Consider the following 22,162-nt stretch of genomic DNA (forward strand, 5'->3'; position numbering starts at 1 on the left):
GGTGGGGGATCGAACCCACGCGGCTCGCACCAAAAGACCATTCCTCGACCAGGTTAGCCAAAGGGGAACTCCCCGTTAGCCAAGCTAGCGGGAACGTCTTTTCAATTGGGACCCGTGACTTTCATCCCGCTACACATCTCCCCACCATTTTTGACTTCGTCCCGAAGTCACAGGTGCATGTTAGCATACTGTGACCCACATCCTGTTCGTGACGCCAGACTGAAGCAGCAGGACCTTCGTGGCCGGGACGACGGTGGGGGTTCGAACCCACGCGGCTCGCACCAAAAGACCGTTCCTCGACCAGGTTAGCCAAGCTAGCGGGAACGTCTTTTCAATTGGGACCCGGGACTTTCATCCCGCTACACATAAACAGCAGCATTCATAATTGGTTCTTTCCAAATCAGTCAGTCAATATTTGAACATGTTACTCAATGAGAATATTGATAAAAAATTTAATCGTATTATCTCTTTCATAACTACATGTGGCACTGTAAATAACAAGATGTTGGCATTCTTAGTTGTGGAATTATTATGTCTGGAAGAATGTGGACGGACACATACACATATATATAATTTTATTCAGGCGGACACAGGCAGCTTTGAGGTCCTGGGCGTTTGTATGACGTCATTAGGATTCCTTGCTGCGGAAAACGTGGAGTTTTCATGGTGTGTTTTGGATCTCAAGTTAAAATAACGTAAGCACGTTTTGTCGCCAATTCATTGCAGCCGCAACAGTTATCGAGGTTTTTAGATTTACCTTTTTTGTCATAGATGCTTTCGAAATAACAGAACTCCGTTCAAAGTTAGCTTAGCTTTGCGAACTGAGAGCCGCATCAGCAGGTACTGTGCACGTGGACACCGGGACGTGATATTAATTACTTGCTGATCAAACGTTAGCAGCTGGCATGCAGTGTTTTATTCTTGTTCTTATAGTTTCCTCTGTCACAGTTTTTCTTTGTCTTTATGTCCTATCTGTGCTCAGATCGCAGTCAGACTGAACCGCCAGCTGGACAGGGATGGAGTACATGCAGGGTCCTGCCACGAGCAGTCCGGGGAACATGTGAGTTATACACAATAACTGTCTTTTTCTTTTTTAATCCCCTTCAGAGTCATGGCTGTAGAGTCTTTGGAGGCCTAAGGACCACCTACGAGTGGTGGGCTGAAAATGTGCCATCCCAGTCAGTAGATTGTGTCAAACTGATACGGTGACACGTGTCAAACTTGTGTAACTAATAACAGTAATCATATGTATATTCAGGATGGTCCACATAAATATAGTTGTGCAGTATAACATCTACAGTCCATTTTTTTTCAGTGACGTTCTCACACGGCCATTCATACAGTTTCGAATATTAATACTGTTCAAGCGTTAAAAACTGTACAAGTGGTATACTGAAATAATACAGGTTTAAAATCAACTTTAAGATGTTACAGCTGTGACTTGGGTCAGATTACAATGGGTGCCAGAAATCGTCACTAGTCAGTAGCAATTCCCAGTGTTTTACACATTGAACTTTACATTTTTAAAAGTAGTACTGGATTGAATTTCGGAAGAGAATTGAACATCACTGCTCTGTCATAGCAAACAGACAGTTTCTTTGTTTAATGAGGTGCTTGTAAAGGTGCCTTGATGCTTGCACGCATTTAGGCTCCACACTCACGCGCAGTTCGTTGTGACAACACCACCCACTGCGTTCCCAACTGGACGCCATGCTTTGTACACTGACGCTGCGTATATAAAACAGTTATTTTGTAGCGGATTAATCATTTGCTCTGAGTTTGGCTGTTGAAAACACCTCTAATCGCTTCCGGAATTACAGAGGACCTTTCCAGTTCTCTCTCTTTCCTGAGCTTCATGATGTGGAGAACACATTTGGAATAGTCTAAAAGGTAATTATTTGTAATGTTTATATTGTAATAGCTTGGTAAAACAATTGCATGTTCATTCCTTCTTATGAGTAGCTGTAAAAATATGTTTATGATAGATTTAACATCTCGTTATAATGGTTCAGATGAGCTGCACTCTGATGCGGTGCACTGATGCAATCACTCACACTCATGCAGTGTTTTTTAATTGCGCAATGTTCACATGACGTTTGCATAATTAATACGCGACAGAGATTTTGAACGTTTAAAAATTTTCTTTGCGCACTTGCACGAAGCCACGCACAGTTTACAGTAGTTGACAACGGTTTGCAACAAGTTTACTGTCCTGCACGGCAAAGTGGGTGCAAGTCAAATTTGTGCGAGTGTCAAGGAGGATTTACTCAAGGTACAAAAAGACTATGACCCTGCATGTCTGGTTGCATGAGAATGGAAATCGCTAGTGTGTTTGAGCTTTCTTCTCTGGTAGGAAATAGGCACTTTGACTGTTGCACAAATTTGATCTCCACACTGGCACGCAATCTTGCGTGACAATGAGTAAAAGTGTTGTAAACTGTCCATGAACTCTGCGCGGCTGCGTGCCAGGGGGTAAAGAAAATTTTGAAATGTTCAAAATTTCTGGCACACATTAATTTCATGCCACTTACATTAACGAGCCGTGAACACTGCGCAACCTATTGAAAACACTCAATGTCATTGCATTTCATTGTGCGCAGGGATTCTGAACGATTATGAGATGTTACATCAGGGGTACATCAGGGCAACCTGATTGCAGTGAAAACCTATGCTATCTCAGTCATTTATGGAATAGCATTGATCTCGAGTATATGTTGGCAGCAAGTTATATATCTAACTCATAAATATATATCAAGTGCATGTTTGGGTTAAGAATTACCTTTGAAGATGAGGTCAGGATTTAATGCAGACCCATTGGGCCTTGGTGGAGGTGTATTGTGGTTGAAATGGAAAACTGTGACAAACATTTACAGTGTCTTGCAAAGTGGAGAAGCAAAATGCTGCACCAGTTCCATATTTTACTCCTCTTGCTGATATTTTTGCTATTTCTTTTACAGCTTGTGTTGTACATGTGGTGTCCTAATCCCTCCCAACCCTGCCAACATGTGTGTTGCCTGCCTGCGTACCCAGGTGGACATCTCTGAGGGAATCCCCAAGCAAGTGTCTGTGCACTTCTGCAAGCAGTGTGAACGGTTCGTTTCATGTTTCATATGTCATTCATGCATGTATACTATATTAAACAGTGATTATGTTTGTGTTTTACTGTAGAAAACAGTTACCATAACACAGTAAAAGATGCTGGGAAATTTGCAACTGAAATGAATCTTCCTCTGTTGTGCAGGTATTTACAACCACCAGCCACATGGGTACACTGTGCTCTGGAGTCAAGGGAACTGCTGGCCCTCTGCCTGAAAAAACTTAAGGGTTCTATGACCAAAGTAAGCGTAATTCTTGTGAAACTATATGTTTGCACTCAGGGAAAGGACAGAAAATGTACACATACACAACAATACAAAGGAGGCAAAAATTCCCGGGTGGTTTTTCAATCCCACCAATTATTTGCTAGCAAACAGTGAATTCATGGTCTAATGAATTCACTAATGGTCCTGAATTCTGCATGTCTTCTACGCTTTAAAACCAAAACTCATTTGACATATCTGCTATGTACAGTGACGAAAATAACTATTTGAACACCCTGCGATTTTGCAAGTTCTCCCACTTAGAAATCATGGAGGTGTCTGAAATTTTCATCTTAGGTGCATGTCCACTGTGAGAGACATAATCTAAAAATAAAAAAAAATCCGGAAATCACAATGTATGATTTTTTAATAATTTATTTGTATGTTACTGCTGCAAATAAGTATTTGAACACCTGTGAAAATCAATGTTAATATTTGGTACAGTAGCCTTTGTTTGCAATTACAGAGGTCAAACGTTTCCTGTAGTTTTTCACCAGGTTTGCACACAGTGCAGCAGGGATTTTGGTCCACTCCTCCAGACGGATCTCCAAATCTTTCACGTTTGGAGTTTTAGCTCCCTCCAAAGATTTTCTATTGAGTTCAGGTCTGGAGACTGGCCAGGCCATTCCAGGACCTTGAAATGCTTCTTTTGGAGCCCCTCCTTAGTTGCCCTGGCTGTGTATTTGGGGTCATTGTCATGCTGGAAGACCCAGCCATGACCCATCTTCAATGCTCTTACTGAGGGAAGGAGGTTGTTTCCAAAATCTCACAATGCATGACCTCATCCATCCTCCCTTTAATACGGCGCACTTTCACTTCACTTTCACTTTATTTATTCAGTGTCTCCAAAGGAACAACAGGCTGTACAGAAAAGTACAAAATAAAAAGAAAAGAAAAGAAAAACACACCAGACATTCAGTACACAAGGGAGACACAGTACAGACCTGAACCGATGGAAATGGAACCGAGTTACCTAACGCGATTTACCATTACCAAGTACCTGCTTCTCTCCTCTGGTCAGCATTCAGGACAGAGTTAGCCACAGGTACAAAGGAGTGCTTATATCTGTTGCTCCTCACTGTAGGAAACCTAAGCCTCGCTCCAGATGGCAAATAACAAAATTCACCATGGAGAAGGTGGGCCAGATCAGGTAAGATCCTCTGAGCCTTCCTCCTCACCTGTCTGGAAAACAAGTCCGACATTGAGGTCTGCTGGTCCCCCAAGATCTTGCTGCACATTTTTACAATGTTGTGAAGTGGCTTCCTTGCCTTAATGCTGAGGTTTCCGTACCAGCACATCATCGAAAAAGTTAAAACCGATTCAACACAAGATTTATAAAATAGGGTCATTATTGTCTGTCCACTTGAAAACATGACAACTTACGAAGACAAAACAGATGCTGCTAACCCTTCTTATACAGCGGGTCTGCATTGTCATTAAAGTTCAGCTTGCTATCTATCAGCGTTCCCAAGTATTTATAGTTGTCCACCTGCTCCACCTGTTGGCCTTTGATTGTAGTGGTTTTGGGTGAGATCATCCGTTTCCGAAAGTCAGTAACCATATCTTTTGTCTTGACAACATTCAGCTGCAAGAAGGAGTCGTCACACCACTGAACCATATCTGCCACGACAGGGCCATGTTCCCTTTCATCACCATGCAGGAGACTGATTATAACAGAATCATCTGCAAATTTTAATATATGGTGATTCTTATAGTGGCTGCGGCAGTCATTTGTATACAAAATATACAAGAAAGGGGACAGCACACAACCCTGTGGTGAGCCAGTTGAGGAATACAAAACATCAGAAAGGCAACCATTTACCCTCACTTGCTGAGATCTCCCTGTTAAAAAAAATTCAAAATCCAACCTGCCATAGTAAAATCCAGTTTAAAATCTTTAACAAGCTTATTTATTAAAATATGTGGTTGGATAGTGTTAAAAGCAGAAGAAAAGTCTAAAAAAAGAAGACGTGCATGTGCCTTAGGATTTTCTAAATGCTTCAGGACCAAATTTAAGAGGGTGGCAGTAGCATCCTCCACGCCTCGACCAGCCCTATAAGCAAACTGAAGAGGATCGAGTAAATGCTCTACCTGGGAAAGAAGTTCATTCTTCATCAATTTTTCAAAAGACTTTAAAACGTTAGGAACCCTCTGTTCGTTGACTGACTTTTGAAATGTATCAAAAAAGACAGGGCTTAGTTGTCCTGCACAAGAGGATAATAAACGGCCGCAGATATTGTCTGGCCCTGGACTTTTTTTTGGCCTTGGTTCTTCTGAAACAAGTGACCACGGCCTGTTCATTAAAAGGAGGAGAACCTGGGCATAACGTGCAGTTGTCCTGTCCACTTTGCAGAAGAGCACCCCCAGAGTATGATGTTTCCACACCCATGCTTCACGGTTGGGATGGTTTTCTTGGGGTTGTTCTCATCCTCTAAACATGGTAAGTGGAGTTGATTCCAAAAAGCTCTATTCTGGTCTCATCTGACCACATGACCTTCTCCCATGCCTCCTCTGGATCATCCAGATGGTCACTGGTGAACTTCAAACGGGCCTGGACATGTGCTGGTTTGAGCAGGGGGACCTTGCTGCCCTGCAGGATTTTAAACCATGATAGCATCATGTGTTACTAATGTAATCTTTGTGACTGTGGTCCCAGCTCTCTTCTGGTCATTGACCAGGTCCTCCTGTGTAGTTCTGAGCTTTCTCAGAATCATCCTTACCCCACAAAGTGAGATCTTGCATGGAATCCCAGACTGAGGGAGATTGACAGTCATTTTGTGTTTCTTCCACTTTCTAATAAATAATCATAACAGTTGTTGTCTTCTACCAAGCTGCTTGCCTGTTGTCCTGTAGCCCATCCCAGCCTTGTGCAGGTCTACAGTTTTGTCCCTGGTGTCCTTAGACAGCTCTTTTGGTCTTGGCTATGGTGGACAGGTTGGAGTGTGATTGATTGAGTGTGTGAACAGGTGTCTTTTATACAGGTAACAAGTTCAAACAGGTGCAATTAATACAGGTAAAGAGTGCAGAATAAGAGGGCTTCTTAAAGAAAAATTAACAGGTCTGTGTGAGCCAGAATTCTTGCTGGTTGGTAGGTGTTCAAATACTTATTTGCAGCAGTAACATACAAATAAATTATTAAAAAATCATACATTGTGGTTTCCGGAATTTTTTTAGAATATGTCTCTCACAGTGGACATGCACCTAAGATGAAAATTTCAGACCCCTCCATGATTTCTGAGTGGGAGAATTTGAAAAATCGCAGGGTGTTCAAATACTTATTTTCCTCACTATATGTGACACTTGGCTGTTTCTCTTTACATAGTGTATATCCTATATGCTAGAGTATATATGCAGTGAGATTCCAATAGGTGTGGATGGTGTCGTCATCTGTGTACATTCGTGCTATGGCATGGATTTTGATTTTTTAAAAACAGCCGAACACGGTGTGCACAAATAAGACCAGTGGAATATCTGTTGTGTGGACATGGTTTGGATTTAAGAAGTCAGACAATGAACAGAAACTAATAATTTGCTCATTTGATAGTGTCAACACTCTTGACCAGGGGTGCCCAACCTTTTTTGAACCGAGATCTCCTTTTAAAGTTGACAGTGTATCGAGATCTATTAAGCCATATCGAACGCCATAGCATAGTTGCAATTTAATATAATAACACAATTTCCTGGCACAAAGATAAAGTTTTAACAATAATAATGTATTATTGAAGTAAATGTGCAAAGAATAAGCACAAGTAGGCTTAGGACTGGCTTGTAACAACACAACAACGAACAACTCAAATTACCCAACGCCTAATTAAAGTTGGAAAAGTTGTTCCCTACCTTAGTGGGACTTCTGGCACTGAGAGGAGGTAAGAAATAAAGACTAAATCCAAAAGCCGTGCATATTCAGCATGGTTTGAACGTTTCAGAATCGTTTTAATTCTGGGCAGCAATTCATTAAACCGTTCCATAAATTTACCTCTGCTGAGCCACCCGACAACTGTGTGCAGCAGTCCTCCAGCTACACATACAAAACATAAATAAAATAAAATAAAACCACAAACACTGTCATCTTTATCAAAAGCAGGAAATCGCAGTATTAAGTCAGTTTATCTCTGTATTATATTTATTATAAACTGTTACACAAACGGCTCATTCGTGTCACTTTTGTAATTACACAAAATGAACGCAAAAAACAAAATCTCAAACAGTCATCTTTAACAAAAGCAGTAAATCACAGAATTAAGTCAGTTTAATTGAGCTAACGGCTCGCTATTTGCATTCACAAACGCAACAAATGCATGAAAAATAAATTAATAAAAATACTGATTTTTGAACTGTTTACATAGCGATTTTGTCCACAGTGTAAGTTATTTTGTCTCTTTAAGCTGTTGCTTTAAAAATGTTTTTTTTTTCTCATTTTAATTTTTTTCTCCTCTGCGTCCTGCACCATAGAAGAGCCCTCATCTTCTTTTATGGTGTTTAACGGCAGCTGACTTAACTTATTGGTGCAGTGCTGCCACCTTCTGCATCAATCTGTTATAGTAGCACTGTCCGTTACAGCACCAGTGTCATGCGATGACCGGTTGGGCACGCCAGCTCTTGACCATGAGGAAACGATCATTTGGAGTGTTTAAATAATATAACCCACAGGAGAGAGAAAAAAAACATGTGAAACAAATATGCAGATCCATACCAGATCTGCTGTGGTGATCTTGAGCAAACAAACAAGCAACTGAAAGAAGAAAAAATGTCTTTTTTGATACTGATGTTATTGATTCTTAGAGTTTGAGCATTTACCTCATGATATGATTATGATTCATTAATTATTTAAATGTATGATTGTTGACACAGCTCCGTCCATCACAGTGTACCACACACAGTCTCAAAATATTTTTTGTTGCTTTTTTTCTTCGGCAATTGTGTACCGAGTGTGTGCTGTTAACCATTTGTGGAGGAATTTTCAGGTAATGAAATGGCTTGTTTGTTACAGACCTGGGAGGAAATGTATACAGTGGGCAAAATGACTATTGAACACGTCACAATTTTTCTCAGTAAAGACGTATATTTCTAAAGGTGCTGTTGACATAAAATTTTCACCAAATGTCAGTAACATCCAAAGTAATCCACGCATACAAAGAAATCAAACCACAGATGTTCATAAATTATGTGTAATAATGTGCAATAACACAGGGAAAAAGCATTGAACATCTGATGATAGGGAGGTGCAAAACGACATGGAAAGCCAAGACACCAGCTGAAATGTATCAGTAATTACAAGGCAATCCTGCCCTTTGTCAGTGCAAATTAATCTCTCACTGTCAAAGCAACATCTCATTTTGCGCTAATCAATGCAGCAGCAATGTCTGCCTTTTTAATCAGCTTTGTGTAATACTGTTTGGACCACGACTATCCCCGAATACACCATTATTCTTCACAACTGCACCAAGAACCACTGTGACAGTATGACACCATCAAAACTGCTAAAGCACAGTCCTGGATAGTCTTGCTACATTTGAGATATGTTGTCCCCATTTGACACAAATATTCAAAAATGCTCAGGATTACTTTTAGGCCTGCCACGATTACTCGACTAGTCACAACTACGGCGTCTATTGAAACCATCAACAACTAATTTAGTTGTCGACGAATCATTTCCTTTGAACCTTGAACCAATGAAGCAGTGCTTCGACCCGCTGCTTCGTTGGATCTTTGCTTCGCTCCTCTTCAGAAGTGGTAACTCTGCTTCTTATCCCCTCTCAAAGCCGTTAAAATATGTCAGTCGTGAGTCATTTTTGTGCGGATTAAAGTGACTAACTGGGAATCCTGTCTTGTTGTGCGAAAGAAACGAGAATCGTCCTCCGTTCCGTTGCTCCAAACGCTGCGCTGCCTAGTCAAGTTAGAAAGATAGTGTCCATTCGGAATTAATAACTTAAACGTAAAATGTTGTTGACATAGAAAACCTGTAAAGCCTACTTGTAGCACACAGAAAATTCACAAGAGGTATCGATAAGGGAATTGATAAGGAATCAGATTGATAAGCGGAATCGATAATGGAATCGATATCAATAAAATGTGATAAGCTGCAATTTACGTATGATCTGACTAGTCAACTAATCGCAAAAATAATTGTTGACTAATCAACTATCAATATAGTCGTTTGTGGCCGCTCTAATTACTTTCAAGATGTCGGCAAGACTGCAGGATGACAGGAAGTGGCTTAGGTGCTTTTACACCTACCTTGTTTGGTCTGGACCTCCTAATTTTTCAGTTTGGAGCAAACCAAAATTTTGGTCCAACCAAGAGGTGGTCTCGGTCTGGGTCAAACTGACCTGTGCTCTGGTTCATTTGCACTGTGATACACCTCTTTCTTCTTTCTCCAAACATAAGCAACTTCTCTCTGGTCAAAGACCTCTAATTTTGTCTCATTTAACCAGACGACACACTCCCAGTTTGCGTATTCTTTCTCCAGGTTGTCCATGCATACTTCAGTCTGGCTTGAAGGCGTCTCTTCTGCAGAATTTGAGTTTTTCCTTGGTCTGCAACCCCACAGTCCATTCCTGTGCAGGGCTCCAGTGATTGTCTTCTTTGAGATGACAATTCCTGACTTGGCTAAGTGTCTTGGCAGTTGTTCTGGGGTCTTTAGACGCATCTTTCTCTAGTTTTCTTTCCAGAGTATTTGAAATCTTTCACTTCCTATCTCTGCCAGGCTTGTTCTGTACTGTGCAGCTTCCTATGAATTTCTTAATGATACTTCTCCGGTACTTGTCCGGTTCTTGGCAGTTGAAATACCGTGATAATGTCTTCTCCTGCTTTGGGAGCAGCAACAATTATTTATCTTAAGTCAAAACTGATTTTTGTTTTTTGGCACGATGCTTTCTCAAGTGACAGCTGAAACCCTTACTGAAGTTTTTTATACTGTGTACATTGGAAGATAACTCTCAGTTTTAACTTGATTTTACAAGTGCTGAGCATTACAAAATTAAAGCACATCATAGCACAACAGTGCTATGGTTCGTGGAAAAGTTCACTTCTTAAGGGGGATGACAAGAACTAATTGCTGGCTGTTAACCAGTAAAATGATACACAATTGGCTGTTAGCATCAGGGGGGCTAACAGCATTGGCCCTGGTAGTTTTTGGCTTTTGTGAAATAATTTGTTTCTGTATGCAAAGTAAAATAATGTAGGCATCTAAAATAAAACTAGGAAGTTTGGAAATTCTGTGTTGAAAATTACTTGCTCTGTTAAAAAGTACTTGGGAAAATTTTGAAGAAAACTTCAAACTAATCACACTGTATATGATGCAATGTATCTGTGTCTGTGTGGTGGTGCCATAAAAGTTGTTGTGCAGATTAAAGAAATATCAGACATTGGTGGTTGGATGTTTGAAGAGGGACAAATTTCAAAGTGGACAAACTTCTGAAGCCTGACTTCACCTTTACTTTCTGCAGACGCTGCCCCGTTGCTCTTGCAGCTGAAATTGTTCATGTGATTTTATGATCAAAGCAACACATCGTCATATCAGGAATGCACCAGAAATGATAATCTTGCAGAAATTGGTGAACATGTGTGCTGCGTCACGCTTGTGGAGGTACAGGAAGAGCGGTTTAATCGTGCACATGGGTACTGAGCAACGCAGTGGCGGTCAAAGCAACCTGAACAGTTGTGTGTATAAATCACAAGTGAGAAAGAGACAGACAGAGAGGAGCAGGCAGATCAATAAACAGAACGCTTGAACAGTGAAATGTCGCTATGACCCCGATATGTGCCGAGCCTGCAGAAGTCCACCCCGTTGAGTCCAGGGCAGCAGAGACTGCTTTTAATGAGCTTCATTCATGTGAATGTGCAGGTGCCTGTTCTCTGCTCACTGATTCTATGTAAACTCTTCATTGTTATTTGAGGAGCTATTACTTTTAAAGCAAGTTTTCATGGCAGTAAATCTGTATTTCATGCTGTTATGTAAATTTTGCAATTAATCCATGGTTCTCATATGGGCTGAAACTGTATGGGGGGGGGGTGTCCACACAAATCAACTGAGTCGTTATACTACTCGTTATTCCTGCAGGACATGCCAGCGATCCTTCAAGGATTGTCGGGTACTGATGGAATTACTTTGTGTCAAACGAGCAGTTACTTGGAGAGACTCAGATGAGGAGTATCGCTTTCATTGTGAAGGAAGCATTTTGGCCATATGTTATATTTCTCTAGGTGTGATCCAGTATGCAGGTGCCTCAGTGTTGAGGATTCCATCATTTGGAGTAGGCCGTTCATGTTTGCTTGTGATTAAAGGACACTTTGCACCGAAATAATGACTAAGATTTAGGCTGTTAGTGACCATCAAATGAACCACCGGGATTACTTTGTGCACTCCGTGACCGGTTTCAAAGTATACGGTGTTCGCAGCACACAGCTACGGAGACTTCCAAAAACAAAGTACTTGTGCGTTTCCAACAGCGGTGACGTAGCTATTAGAAACATCCCGGGACACACTTGAATAGAATGTAGCTGCTAACTTTAAGAACTGAGGCACAGATTAATTTAAAAGTTTCCACAAATGTGATGTCATGTTATGATGACATTTTTAAGTATAACTGTTCATTTTGATGCAGTCACGGTAAAATCAGCAGCTGTGAGAAGGTTTAGTGCAGCTGCACGGGCATTAGTCATAAACGCAGCCTGTTAAAATCAAAATGCTTCTAAGTGTTGTATATTACTGTGAAAAAATTGAAATATATATCGGCGTCGTCATGTTGCCTGTGAAAAACAGTGTCACAGAGACATTCCATGTCCATGTACAAAGCAGCAATAAAACAGCTGACATATGGGTTAAAACAGCTGCTGCACTGTTTTAACCCGTATGTCAGCTGTTTAATTGCTGCTTTGGACATGGACATGGAATGTCACAGATCTGATCACGTCTGTGTGATTGCATCGGGATGTTTCTGCTCATTCTAAAATGTATGTTACACACCGAGAAATGCCAAGAATTAATGAGTGAAACGTTTTCCAGAAATGCACCTGTTAACTCGCTCAGAGAGAGCAACAAAAACATCAGAGACCACTGATTATGAGCGCATGTGCACGGAGAGTCTTACAATTCTGAATGTTTTGATGTTGTTGCTAACTGGGATGCTAAAAAGCAGGAGACATCTCTTTTAAGGCTTAATGAGATTAATGAATGACAAAAAACAAAAACCCAGTTCTCTCCGCAGTTGTTTTGTGTGATTTATTAAACAAAATTTGTCTGCCCTCTTTAATGTCATTGCAAATTGAATAACTGTGGAATAGAAATGAGCCAGTGACCACTCTGAAAACATTGCTTCATCGTTGGTAAAGATTGTAGAAATGTTCAAGTAATTAATCAGCATTGGGAAATCAATCATGAGTTACAGCCCTACTTGTCATCTAGTAAGACAAGTGTTCGCCACTCTTTCATCAGTACAAGTTATTTCAAGCCATGGAGGAGTACTTATGGATATTTAATTAAAGGTTTTGCTTCTTGATGGATTCAATAAGACTTCTCTGCTGACAGGTTCGTCTTATCGATGCTGGCTTCTTGTGGACAGAGCCACACTCAAAAAGGATCAAGATGAAACTCACCATCCAGAAAGAGGTAAATGCAACAGAGGGAAAGCGATGAACTGTGGGAGAGTGACATTCACACTGACAGATTAAAGATGATTAGGAACCGGAGATACGCACACTGATTTTATTCAAATGTGTTTTTTTTGTTGTTGTTTTTTTTTTTCAACTGGGATTTGCCAGTTCACTTTTTGTCTGAACTGTTTACCTTTTTTTTTTCCTTTTTCTTTTTTTAACAAATGTTTCAAACTTAGATTTTATGGCATGCACTTTATCAGTACATCAATATCACAAGTAGTTTGTGACACTGAAATACTTATATAAACAGTGTTGAATATAATGCTGTTATAAACACTGTTCTGTTCTCAGATGTGTTATGTTTGTTTGAGGCATCAGAGTGTTTCACTTGTCATCTCATCACTTTGACCTTTAGAGAGAACATGAGCCCTGTACTCCTCAGGGCCAAGGCTTTGTGCTGTTCGAGGGTCTGTGTAAATACTGTGTAAATATGTTATCCAAAAGTGTGACAAAATGAAAACCAAATGTTTTAATTCTCCCTTTTGGTGGGAAAAAAATGTATTCACAAAGTCTGAAACAGGTAATAGTCATGAAGTTTTATTTCCCTGCAGAGAAAGGTTCAGTACACACACCACACAGGCTGCATAGAAAAGAACATTTGTATTTTGGTAAGGGAAACATTTTATACAATCACACACAAGGACAATGAACTGTAACACCCCTTATCTATATCTCTTCAGCTGGACGGTGGCACCGCAGTTAATGTTTTCCGAGTTTCATAAGAACAAGAATGAGGCTAAAATAACATCGCTAATCATTCCTAGTTATCAGGAAGACACACTGTATCCAAAGAAGGCTGTAGTATGAGGTTACAGGATTAATTTGGGACAGGATGTACAGAAACGTATCTGGCACCCTACCCCATACAGTCACATCCAGACCAGTGGCCAACCGAAGTAGTCTTGGGTATCGAGAACTGATTCTTTTCAAGAATCTTTAAGAAATTGTTCGATGCGCCGACATCAATAGCCTTTTTGCTTAACGATTCCCTTATCGGTCCTTCAGAGTGGCCGTTATTTTTTTAGGGTGTTTGTTGGGAAAATGATAATTTCTCTACGTTGATTGCAGACCCTGCAGCGGGTCTGTAATCAGCCACTTCTGCAGTTGCTTTTGCAGATGGACAACTGCTCATCTTTCAGCAGGACAGTGACCCTAAGCACACAGCCAAGATATCAAAGGAGTAGCTTCAGGAGAACTCTGTGAATGTCCTTGAGTGGCCCAGCCAGAGCCCAGACCTGAATCCAGTTGAACATCTCTGGAGAGATCTGAAAATGGTTGTGCACCAAGAGGTGCTACAAAGAGAAATGGGGTTAAACTGCCCTTTTATAGGTGTGCCAAGATTGTGGCATCATATTCAAGAAGACTTGAGGCTGTAATTGCTGCCAAAGGTGCATCAACGAAGTATTGAGCAAAGGGTTTGAATACTTACGTACATGCGATTTCTTAGTTTTAAATTTTTAACAAATTTGTAAACATTTCAAAACAATTTTTTTCATGTTGTCATTATGGGATGTTGTGAGTAGAGGGGAAAAAATGAATTTACTCCATTCTGGAATAAGACTAACATAACAAAATGTGGAAAAAGTGAAATGCCATGAATACTTTCTGGATGCACGGTACATACCTTGCAGCGCATCTGCATCCCCTGATTTTACTTCATAAGCAGCACACAGTAATCACAGAGAATATCGTCCTGCTCTCTGTTGCTGCTTCCTGCTTTATAGGGCTTCATAACCTTACATATTTCAAAGTTCTACATGATGATCGGTAAACATGCAATTGCCATCATCGCTTTTGCGTGTTTTGATTCTTTAGTTTGTCCATCCACAGTCAATCAGCTGACAAGCATGGATGTCGCTAACAGCTAGCAATGCTAACTACTTTAACGTCTGTGTCCGCACCGCAGCTGTTCTGTGTTGAGTCCTAATGCAGTGTCACTTCTAGAGCCCGACCGATATACGCTCTTTTCAAAGTACTCACTATCGGCCGAAATTTTGCCGATAGAACGCCGATAATTTCTCATAAACAGAACAGTTACTGAAATAATTTTTGTGTCAGCAATGTAAAATGTCCTTGCACCGTTTGTCCAGTAGATGGAGCTCTGACTCCATTCAACTGAGAGCTGCTTACACCCCTGCTTAAATGTGTTCATCACCGGCCCCCGTAGTTCGCTGTCACACTGCACTGATCGGCTGACAAAAGCATAAAAGTAAGTTTATAAGGATGTTGTTTGTAATAACTTTGCGATTACATTCACCCCACATTTCTCCCGTTTCAGTTCAACTCAGTTTGATTAACTCAGTTTATGTAGTAAGATCAGATGTATTTCACAACTCTTTTTAAGGATATGTATTCACTATTTCAAAAAGGTTTAATTGTTGATTGCATTTTTTGAACTTGAAAATTCTTCTCTGTTATAAAGTTAATCAATATGAGGACAAAGCTTCAGCTTTTAGCTCATACCTTTTTTGTTAAGGGTCAAAAAAATAACATTTTATTAATTTAAAAAAAAAATATATATATATATATATCGGCTGATTTATCGGCTATCGGCAACTCAGCCGATTTATCGATTATCTGCATTTTTTTCATCCAAATATCGTTATCGGCCTCAAAAAATCCATATCGGTTGGGCTCTAGTCACTTCCCGGGGGTCCAAATAGTATGTGCATGTGCTAGTTTGTGCATGTATTATTCGAGCGGTGCACGTAATTTTATACTGCACTAGCACTGGTGCAAGTAACTTTATCCAAGTTTTATCAACTATAAGCATCAGTAGAATGAACCAATAAAGGAATAAATAAGGAAAAAACAATTTCCAGTGTGTTGTCTTCGTCTTCCCTGCGTTTTATGACTCTCACACACGGAGTTGCTGTGCTCTATTTGTTGTGGAAAGCTGACAAACGTCGCCAGTGGCGCCGTCCCTGGGTTCACAACATCCTCATGAGACGTTCCAGATTCGGGGAGTTTTATTATTTGCTGCAGGAGCTGCAGCAAATAACTGCAGCTGCAGGAGCTTTAGTTTGAGGACCTTCTGTCCTGTTGGTGTGCGCACATGTAAACAAAGAAAGGACAAAAAAAAACTGGCTGCCACTGCAGTTCCTCACTCTCTCTCCCCTCAAACTCTGTCATCATTGTTATAAACCTGTCACCATATGTTTTATTATACTTCTGTGTAGTTAACCCCTTAACGCCTATTGTCGCATATATGCTACAATATTTGAGTCAAATATGCAACATACCAAATTGACCAGTATGCCTGTTGTCGCAAATTTGCAACATACCATTATTATTATTATAACATTATAACATAAATTATTGCCAAAATGCCAAAATTACTATTTATTTTTTGTGCAAAAGTGTAATTAATAATCTCAACATTATTTACCATCTACTTAACGGCAAAAACACACACAAAACATTTTTTTATATACAGCTATGTAAATTCAGGCGTTAAGGGGTTAATAAAATTATCTTCACGGACAATTAGTTCACATGCGCACGTAAACAACAACAAAAAAACTGGCCGCCACTGTGGTTCTACGGAACCCGGGAGAGGTCACTTAAGTGATATTTTTTTTTTTTCTGGCCATGATAATTTGTGCGCATGTTTTCCTTTAATTGAGCCCACGAATTAATAAAACGTGCTCTCATATTAATAAAACGTGCACACATTTTCCTGGCTGTGATAATTTGTGCGCACGTTTTAATGGCCGTGATAATTCATGCGCACATTTTCCTTTAATTGAGCCCACGAATTATAATAAAACGTGCGCACATTCTCCTTTCGTTCAAAATGATATGACCTAAATTGTCATCCTCACGATGAGGAGACGCTTCGCCCTTAGCATCCTTTTTAATGTGCTTAAACTTCAAATGATGCCGTGCTGGGTCGCCAGAGTTCTCTATATGTCCTTGTGCGCCCAAACCATGATGATATACCCTGACCACATCCATTTCTGATAAAATGTGCACACAATATAATAAAACGAGCACACATTCTCTCCACATGCAAAACATTTTGCTGTTGGTTTGCATGTGGAGAGAAGGTGCGCACGTTTTATTAATTTGAGAGCATGTTTTATTCATTCGTGGGTTCAATTAAAGGAAAACGTGCGCACAAATGATCATGGCCAGAAAAAAATATCACTTTAAGTGACCTCTCCCAGGTTCCGTACACTCGCGCGCGCACGTGAGTAAAAAAAACTCTGCGATCGCTGCTGCTGCTCTCCCCTCAAACTCTCCCCAGAGAGGAAGAGTCTGACACATCAGAGGAGGAGTTTTAAGGTTGATATAAGACTGACTGATATAAGACAATTTTTTTTTGTTACTAGCACCAGTGCAAGTAGGTTAAAAAATGTATTTCGACCCCTGCTTCCTCTCCAAGAATTCATGGTCACACCTGTGCAAAATCAGATAAACTTGCATGACTTTCTCAGACACATTAAAAAAGAAAAACGAGAAATGTATGGACATCAAGCACTGTAAACAATGGAATCTGGAATTCATCTGAGTTGGGGTAGGGGGTGGATCCTGATTTGACAATGCAGTGCATTCTGGGTATTTTTTTTTTCTTCCCATATGTGGTTGGGATAATTTCCAAAAGCTGTAATTGACACTTTCACAGCTGTTTGTCATGCAGTTGCGAGCATACAGCACAAAGTATTATTTGTTGTGTTGACTCACCAGGTGATGAATGGCGCCATCCTCCAGCAGGTGTTCGTGGTCGAGTTTGTCATCCACTCTCAAATGTGTGACGACTGTCACCGTGTGGAAGCCAAGGACTTCTGGAAGGCTATGGTTCAAGTTAGGCAGAAGGCAGGTGTCCACATGTTATGAAATATGAGAAAAAAAAAAATAATCCTGTTCTTTTTTTATTTTAAATCCATCTTTTCTTGCTGTTATTATTCTTTAGCTAAATTCACATTTTCATTGTTTTACAGTCGTGATGTGCATGAATGCACATCTGTCAGAAGGCAGACTATAATTCTTAGTTTTATGGGTTTGTTTTAGCAAAGGTGCGTGAAGAGTTGTGAAAAACCAGTATTCTCTAGCAAGAGGAACACACTAAAAATATAAATTACTGAAGCCCTCATCCCACATACATGATTTTTCACCATAATGCCACCATTACTATCACATCATGGCAGGTCTTGGAGATAGTCTTGATGAGTGTTAGAAGCTCTTGATGAGTCATGATGGTGCGTGGTTGCTGTAAATGTTCAACAACAGTTCTCGTGTGCGTTTACACCTGAAAATCCAGAAGAAGTTCCATACCATCATTCATGGTTCATACCATTGGTTATTTTATTCTCTCATTTCAAGTTTGTGTTCACACTAAAGAACTTTCTACAATGTACTTGCGTTCTGACGTCATCATCGATGTAGGCTATGTCTCCGTATAATTGACACTTACTGGTTTGTAGATCCAGCACGCTCCATCCGTCCCTCACTCGTGAACAAGACCCCGAAATACTTAAACTCCTCCGCTTGAGGCAAGGACACTCCACCGACCCAAAGAGCGTGAGATCGATAGACGGATCGGTGCAGCATCTGCAGTGATGCGGTCGCTGTATCGGACCGTCGTGGTGAAGAGAGGAGCTGAGTAGGGGGGCAAAGCTCTCGATTTACCGATCGATCTACTTACGATCCTCACCTATGGTCATGAGATTTGGCTCATGACCGAAAGAACGAGATCGCGAGTACAAGCGGCCGAGATGAGTTTCCTCCGCAGGGTGGCTGGGCGCTCCCTTAGAGAAAGGGTGAGGAGCTCGGTCACTCGAGAGGAGCTCGGAGTCGAGCTGCTGCTCCTCCACATCGAAAGGAGTCAGTTGAGGTGGCTCGGGCATCTTTTTCGGATGCCCCCTGGACGCCTCGCTGGAGAGGTGTTCCGGGCACGTCCCATTGGGAGGAGGCCCCGGGGAAGACCCAGGACACGCTGGAGGGGCTACATCTCTCGGCTGGCTTGGGAATGCCTTGGGGTTCCCCCGGAGGAGCTGGGGGAGGTGTGTGTGGATCGGGAGGTCTGGGCGGCTTTGCTTGAGCTGCTGCCCCCACGACCCGATTCCGGATAAAGCAGAAGAAAATGGATAGATGGATGGATGGTTTGTAGATGTGCGTGTGTCTGATGTTGGCTTGTTGCCAGTTGAAGTCTTGTGAATTAATACATGGTGTATTCGGGGACAGTCGTGGTCCAAACAGTGTATGTGGGAACAAGTCTGTACACAAAGCTGATTAAAAAGGCTTTAAAATGAATCGGATTAATGTGAGGAAAATTTGTTTACATTTTGATTGAGTAGATTGTTAAATAGTTGGATCTTGCGGGGTTGTGTGTGTGGTCTCTGAATTGCTGATAACGATGATGAATGTGTTTATTAAACAGACTCTTCATAAAAAGACATTCTACTATCTGGAGCAGTTGATCCTGAAACATAAACTCCACCAGAATGCCCTCAATATCAAGGAAATCCACGGTAGGTAAATTACATGTATTTTTTTTTTTTCTTTTCAGTCCAAGGGTTGCAGTGACACGAGCATGCCTTTGCTTCACGACACATCACGACCTGTGTCGTGCTGGAGAGTAAACTCATCTTTAAGGGGTGCAGACAGGATGCCAGAGGGTCACCGGTGCGTGCTATTGTGCACAGAGAATTTTGAAATGTTCAAAAAATGTTTCATGCACAAATGTCATACTGTGTGGTGTGATCTCATGTCCAACATGACATGCAGCTCATCAAGTGACGTAAACAAGAAGTGAAAAGAGCAAGTGGTGACGTCAGCCGATCGCATCAGAGTGTAGTTTGTCTGAAGGATTATAAGAAGTTAAATTTGTTATAAACATTCTTTAACAGCTGCAGACAAGAAGGAAAGAACACAGACCTGTTTTATCAAGCCATGACAATGTAAACAAGACAAATAATTACCTTTTTAGACGGCTCAAAATGCTTTCTGTGGCTTGACAGGAGCACGTATGCGCGAACGGCTCCGGTTGCAGCCTCCTGTGTGATTCAGGAAGTGATTTGCAGAAAAAAAAATTAATCTGCCACGAAATAATTACTTTATATATGCAGCATCCAGCGCAGAGCGCAAGGCAGCCGGTAGAACAAAGAACGGCGTCCAGCTGTGAACACAGTGGGTGGGATTGTCACGGCTGTGTTCGTGCTATTGCGTGAGTCTCAGGCATGCTCGCGTCAGTGCACCTTAACTCAGATGTTATGTGTCACACACTAATTTTGCTGTCTAACTTGTTAGCCATCTGAACCCTGTGCAATTTCTGGGTGTGCCCCCCCCCCCCCCTTTTATTTCTATCAGGTTTATTACTGATTGTGGGCTGATTATTTTTTTTTATTTTGCAGATCTTTTCAGATTATTTCATGTTTCATTTGAAGTTTTGCTGAATTTTTCGTCAACCACCTCAGTGTGATAAGGAGTTGTGTAACCAGTATGCAGACCTAGGTTAAATTCTTGGACATGCTGCCTGTCTGTGTCCTTGGATAAGACACATCATCTGCATTATTTCAGTCCACCAAGCTGTATATACAGCGGGTAAAATAAGTATTGAAGACGTCACCATTTTTCTCAGCAAATGTATTTCTAAAGGTGCTACCAACATAGAGTTTTCACCAGATGTTGGTAACAACCCAAGTTATCTACACATACAAATAAACCAAAACAAATAAGTACATAAATTAAGTCATATGTAATAAAATAGAATGACACAGGGAAAAAATATTGAACATGGTTACTGGAATGCATTTAATTCTTTGTACAAAAGCCTTTGTTGGTAATGACAGCTTCAAGACTCCTCCTATATGGAGAAACTAGTCACATGCGTTGCTCAGGTGTGATTTTGGCCCATTCGTCCATGTAAACAGTCTTCAAATCTTGTGGGCCTCTTCTGTGAACTATGATCTTTAGTTATTTCCATTCGTCCATGTAAACAGTCTTCAAATCTTGTGGGCCTCTTCTATGAACTCTGATCTTTAGTTATTTCCATAGATTTTCAATTGGATTCAAGTCAGGTGATTGGCTGGGCCATTCTGTCAGCTTTATTTTCATTCTCTGAAACCAACAGAGTTCCCTTGGTTGTGTGTTTGGGATCATTGTCTTGTCTCATTTCATCTTCATCTTCCTGGTAGTGTTTTTTTTTTTTTGTCAGGAATGTCTCTGTACATTTTTCCATTCATCCTTCCTTCAGTAATATGAAGTTTGCCAGTGCCGTGTGTTGAAAAACAGCCCCACACCATGATGTTCACACCTCCAAACGTCGCTGTTGATATGGTGTTTTCATGGTGTGCATTATGGCACCAAAAGAGTTCAGATTTGGTCTCATCTGGCCAGACTATATTCTCCCAGTATTTCACAGGATTGTCTAAAGGTTGTGCAGCAAATGTTAAACAAGCTTCAACATGCTTTTTCTTAAGCAGTGGAGTCTTGTGTGGTGAGTGTGCATACAGGCCATGGCTGTTGAGTGCATTACTTATTGTTTTCTTTGAAATAATTGTATCTGCCAATTCCAGGTCTTTCTGAAGCTCTCCACAAGTGGTCCTTGGTTCTTGGACAACCATTCTTATAATTCTTTTCACTCCTCTGTCAGCAGTCTTGCAAGGTCCACGTAGTCATGGCCAGTTTATGGTGAAATGTTTCCATTTCCGGATAATGGCCCCAACAGTGCTCACTGAAACATTCAGAAGTTTAGAAATCCTTCTGTAACCAATGCCATCAGTATGTTTTGCAACAATAAAGTTGCGAAGATCTTGAGAGAGCTCTTTGCTTTTAATCGTCATGACATGTTTCTTGTGTGACACTTTGGTAATGAGACAGCTTTTTTAGACCATCAGGTGAGACTGAACCACCTGATATTATTTTGTACTGACAGGGGGCAGGACTGCTTTCTAATTACTGATAATTTCAGCTGGTGTCTTGGCTTTTCATGCCTTTTTGCACGTCCTTATCTTCAGCTGTTAAATACTTTTTCCTGTCTCATTTCACATTATAACACACAATTTCTGGGCATCTATGGTTTGATTTCTTTGTATATGTGCATTACTTGGGTTGTTACTGACATTTGGTGAAAATTTCATGTCAATAACACCTTTAGAAATATGGTGACATGTTCAATACTTTTTGTTTTTTTTTACCCGCGG

General features: G+C 40.7%; 1 protein-coding gene across 1 annotated transcript in view; it reads left to right on the forward strand.

Annotated features, from left to right (window-relative positions):
- Window positions 1-605: 605 nt before the first annotated feature.
- nmd3 (NMD3 ribosome export adaptor) overlaps window positions 606-22,162 on the forward strand; it is a 56,671-nt gene continuing 35,114 nt past the window's right edge. The window contains exons 1-7 of the mRNA XM_034168298.1: window positions 606-695; window positions 983-1,060; window positions 2,958-3,092; window positions 3,242-3,338; window positions 12,889-12,969; window positions 17,706-17,834; window positions 19,399-19,489. Coding sequence (XP_034024189.1) covers window positions 1,017-1,060; window positions 2,958-3,092; window positions 3,242-3,338; window positions 12,889-12,969; window positions 17,706-17,834; window positions 19,399-19,489 — 577 coding nt within the window. The 5' untranslated portion in view covers window positions 606-695; window positions 983-1,016. The remainder of the gene's footprint in view (window positions 696-982; window positions 1,061-2,957; window positions 3,093-3,241; window positions 3,339-12,888; window positions 12,970-17,705; window positions 17,835-19,398; window positions 19,490-22,162) is intronic.

This window comes from Thalassophryne amazonica, chromosome 4 (assembly GCF_902500255.1).
Source record: "Thalassophryne amazonica chromosome 4, fThaAma1.1, whole genome shotgun sequence".
NCBI classification, from domain to species: domain Eukaryota; kingdom Metazoa; phylum Chordata; class Actinopteri; order Batrachoidiformes; family Batrachoididae; genus Thalassophryne; species Thalassophryne amazonica.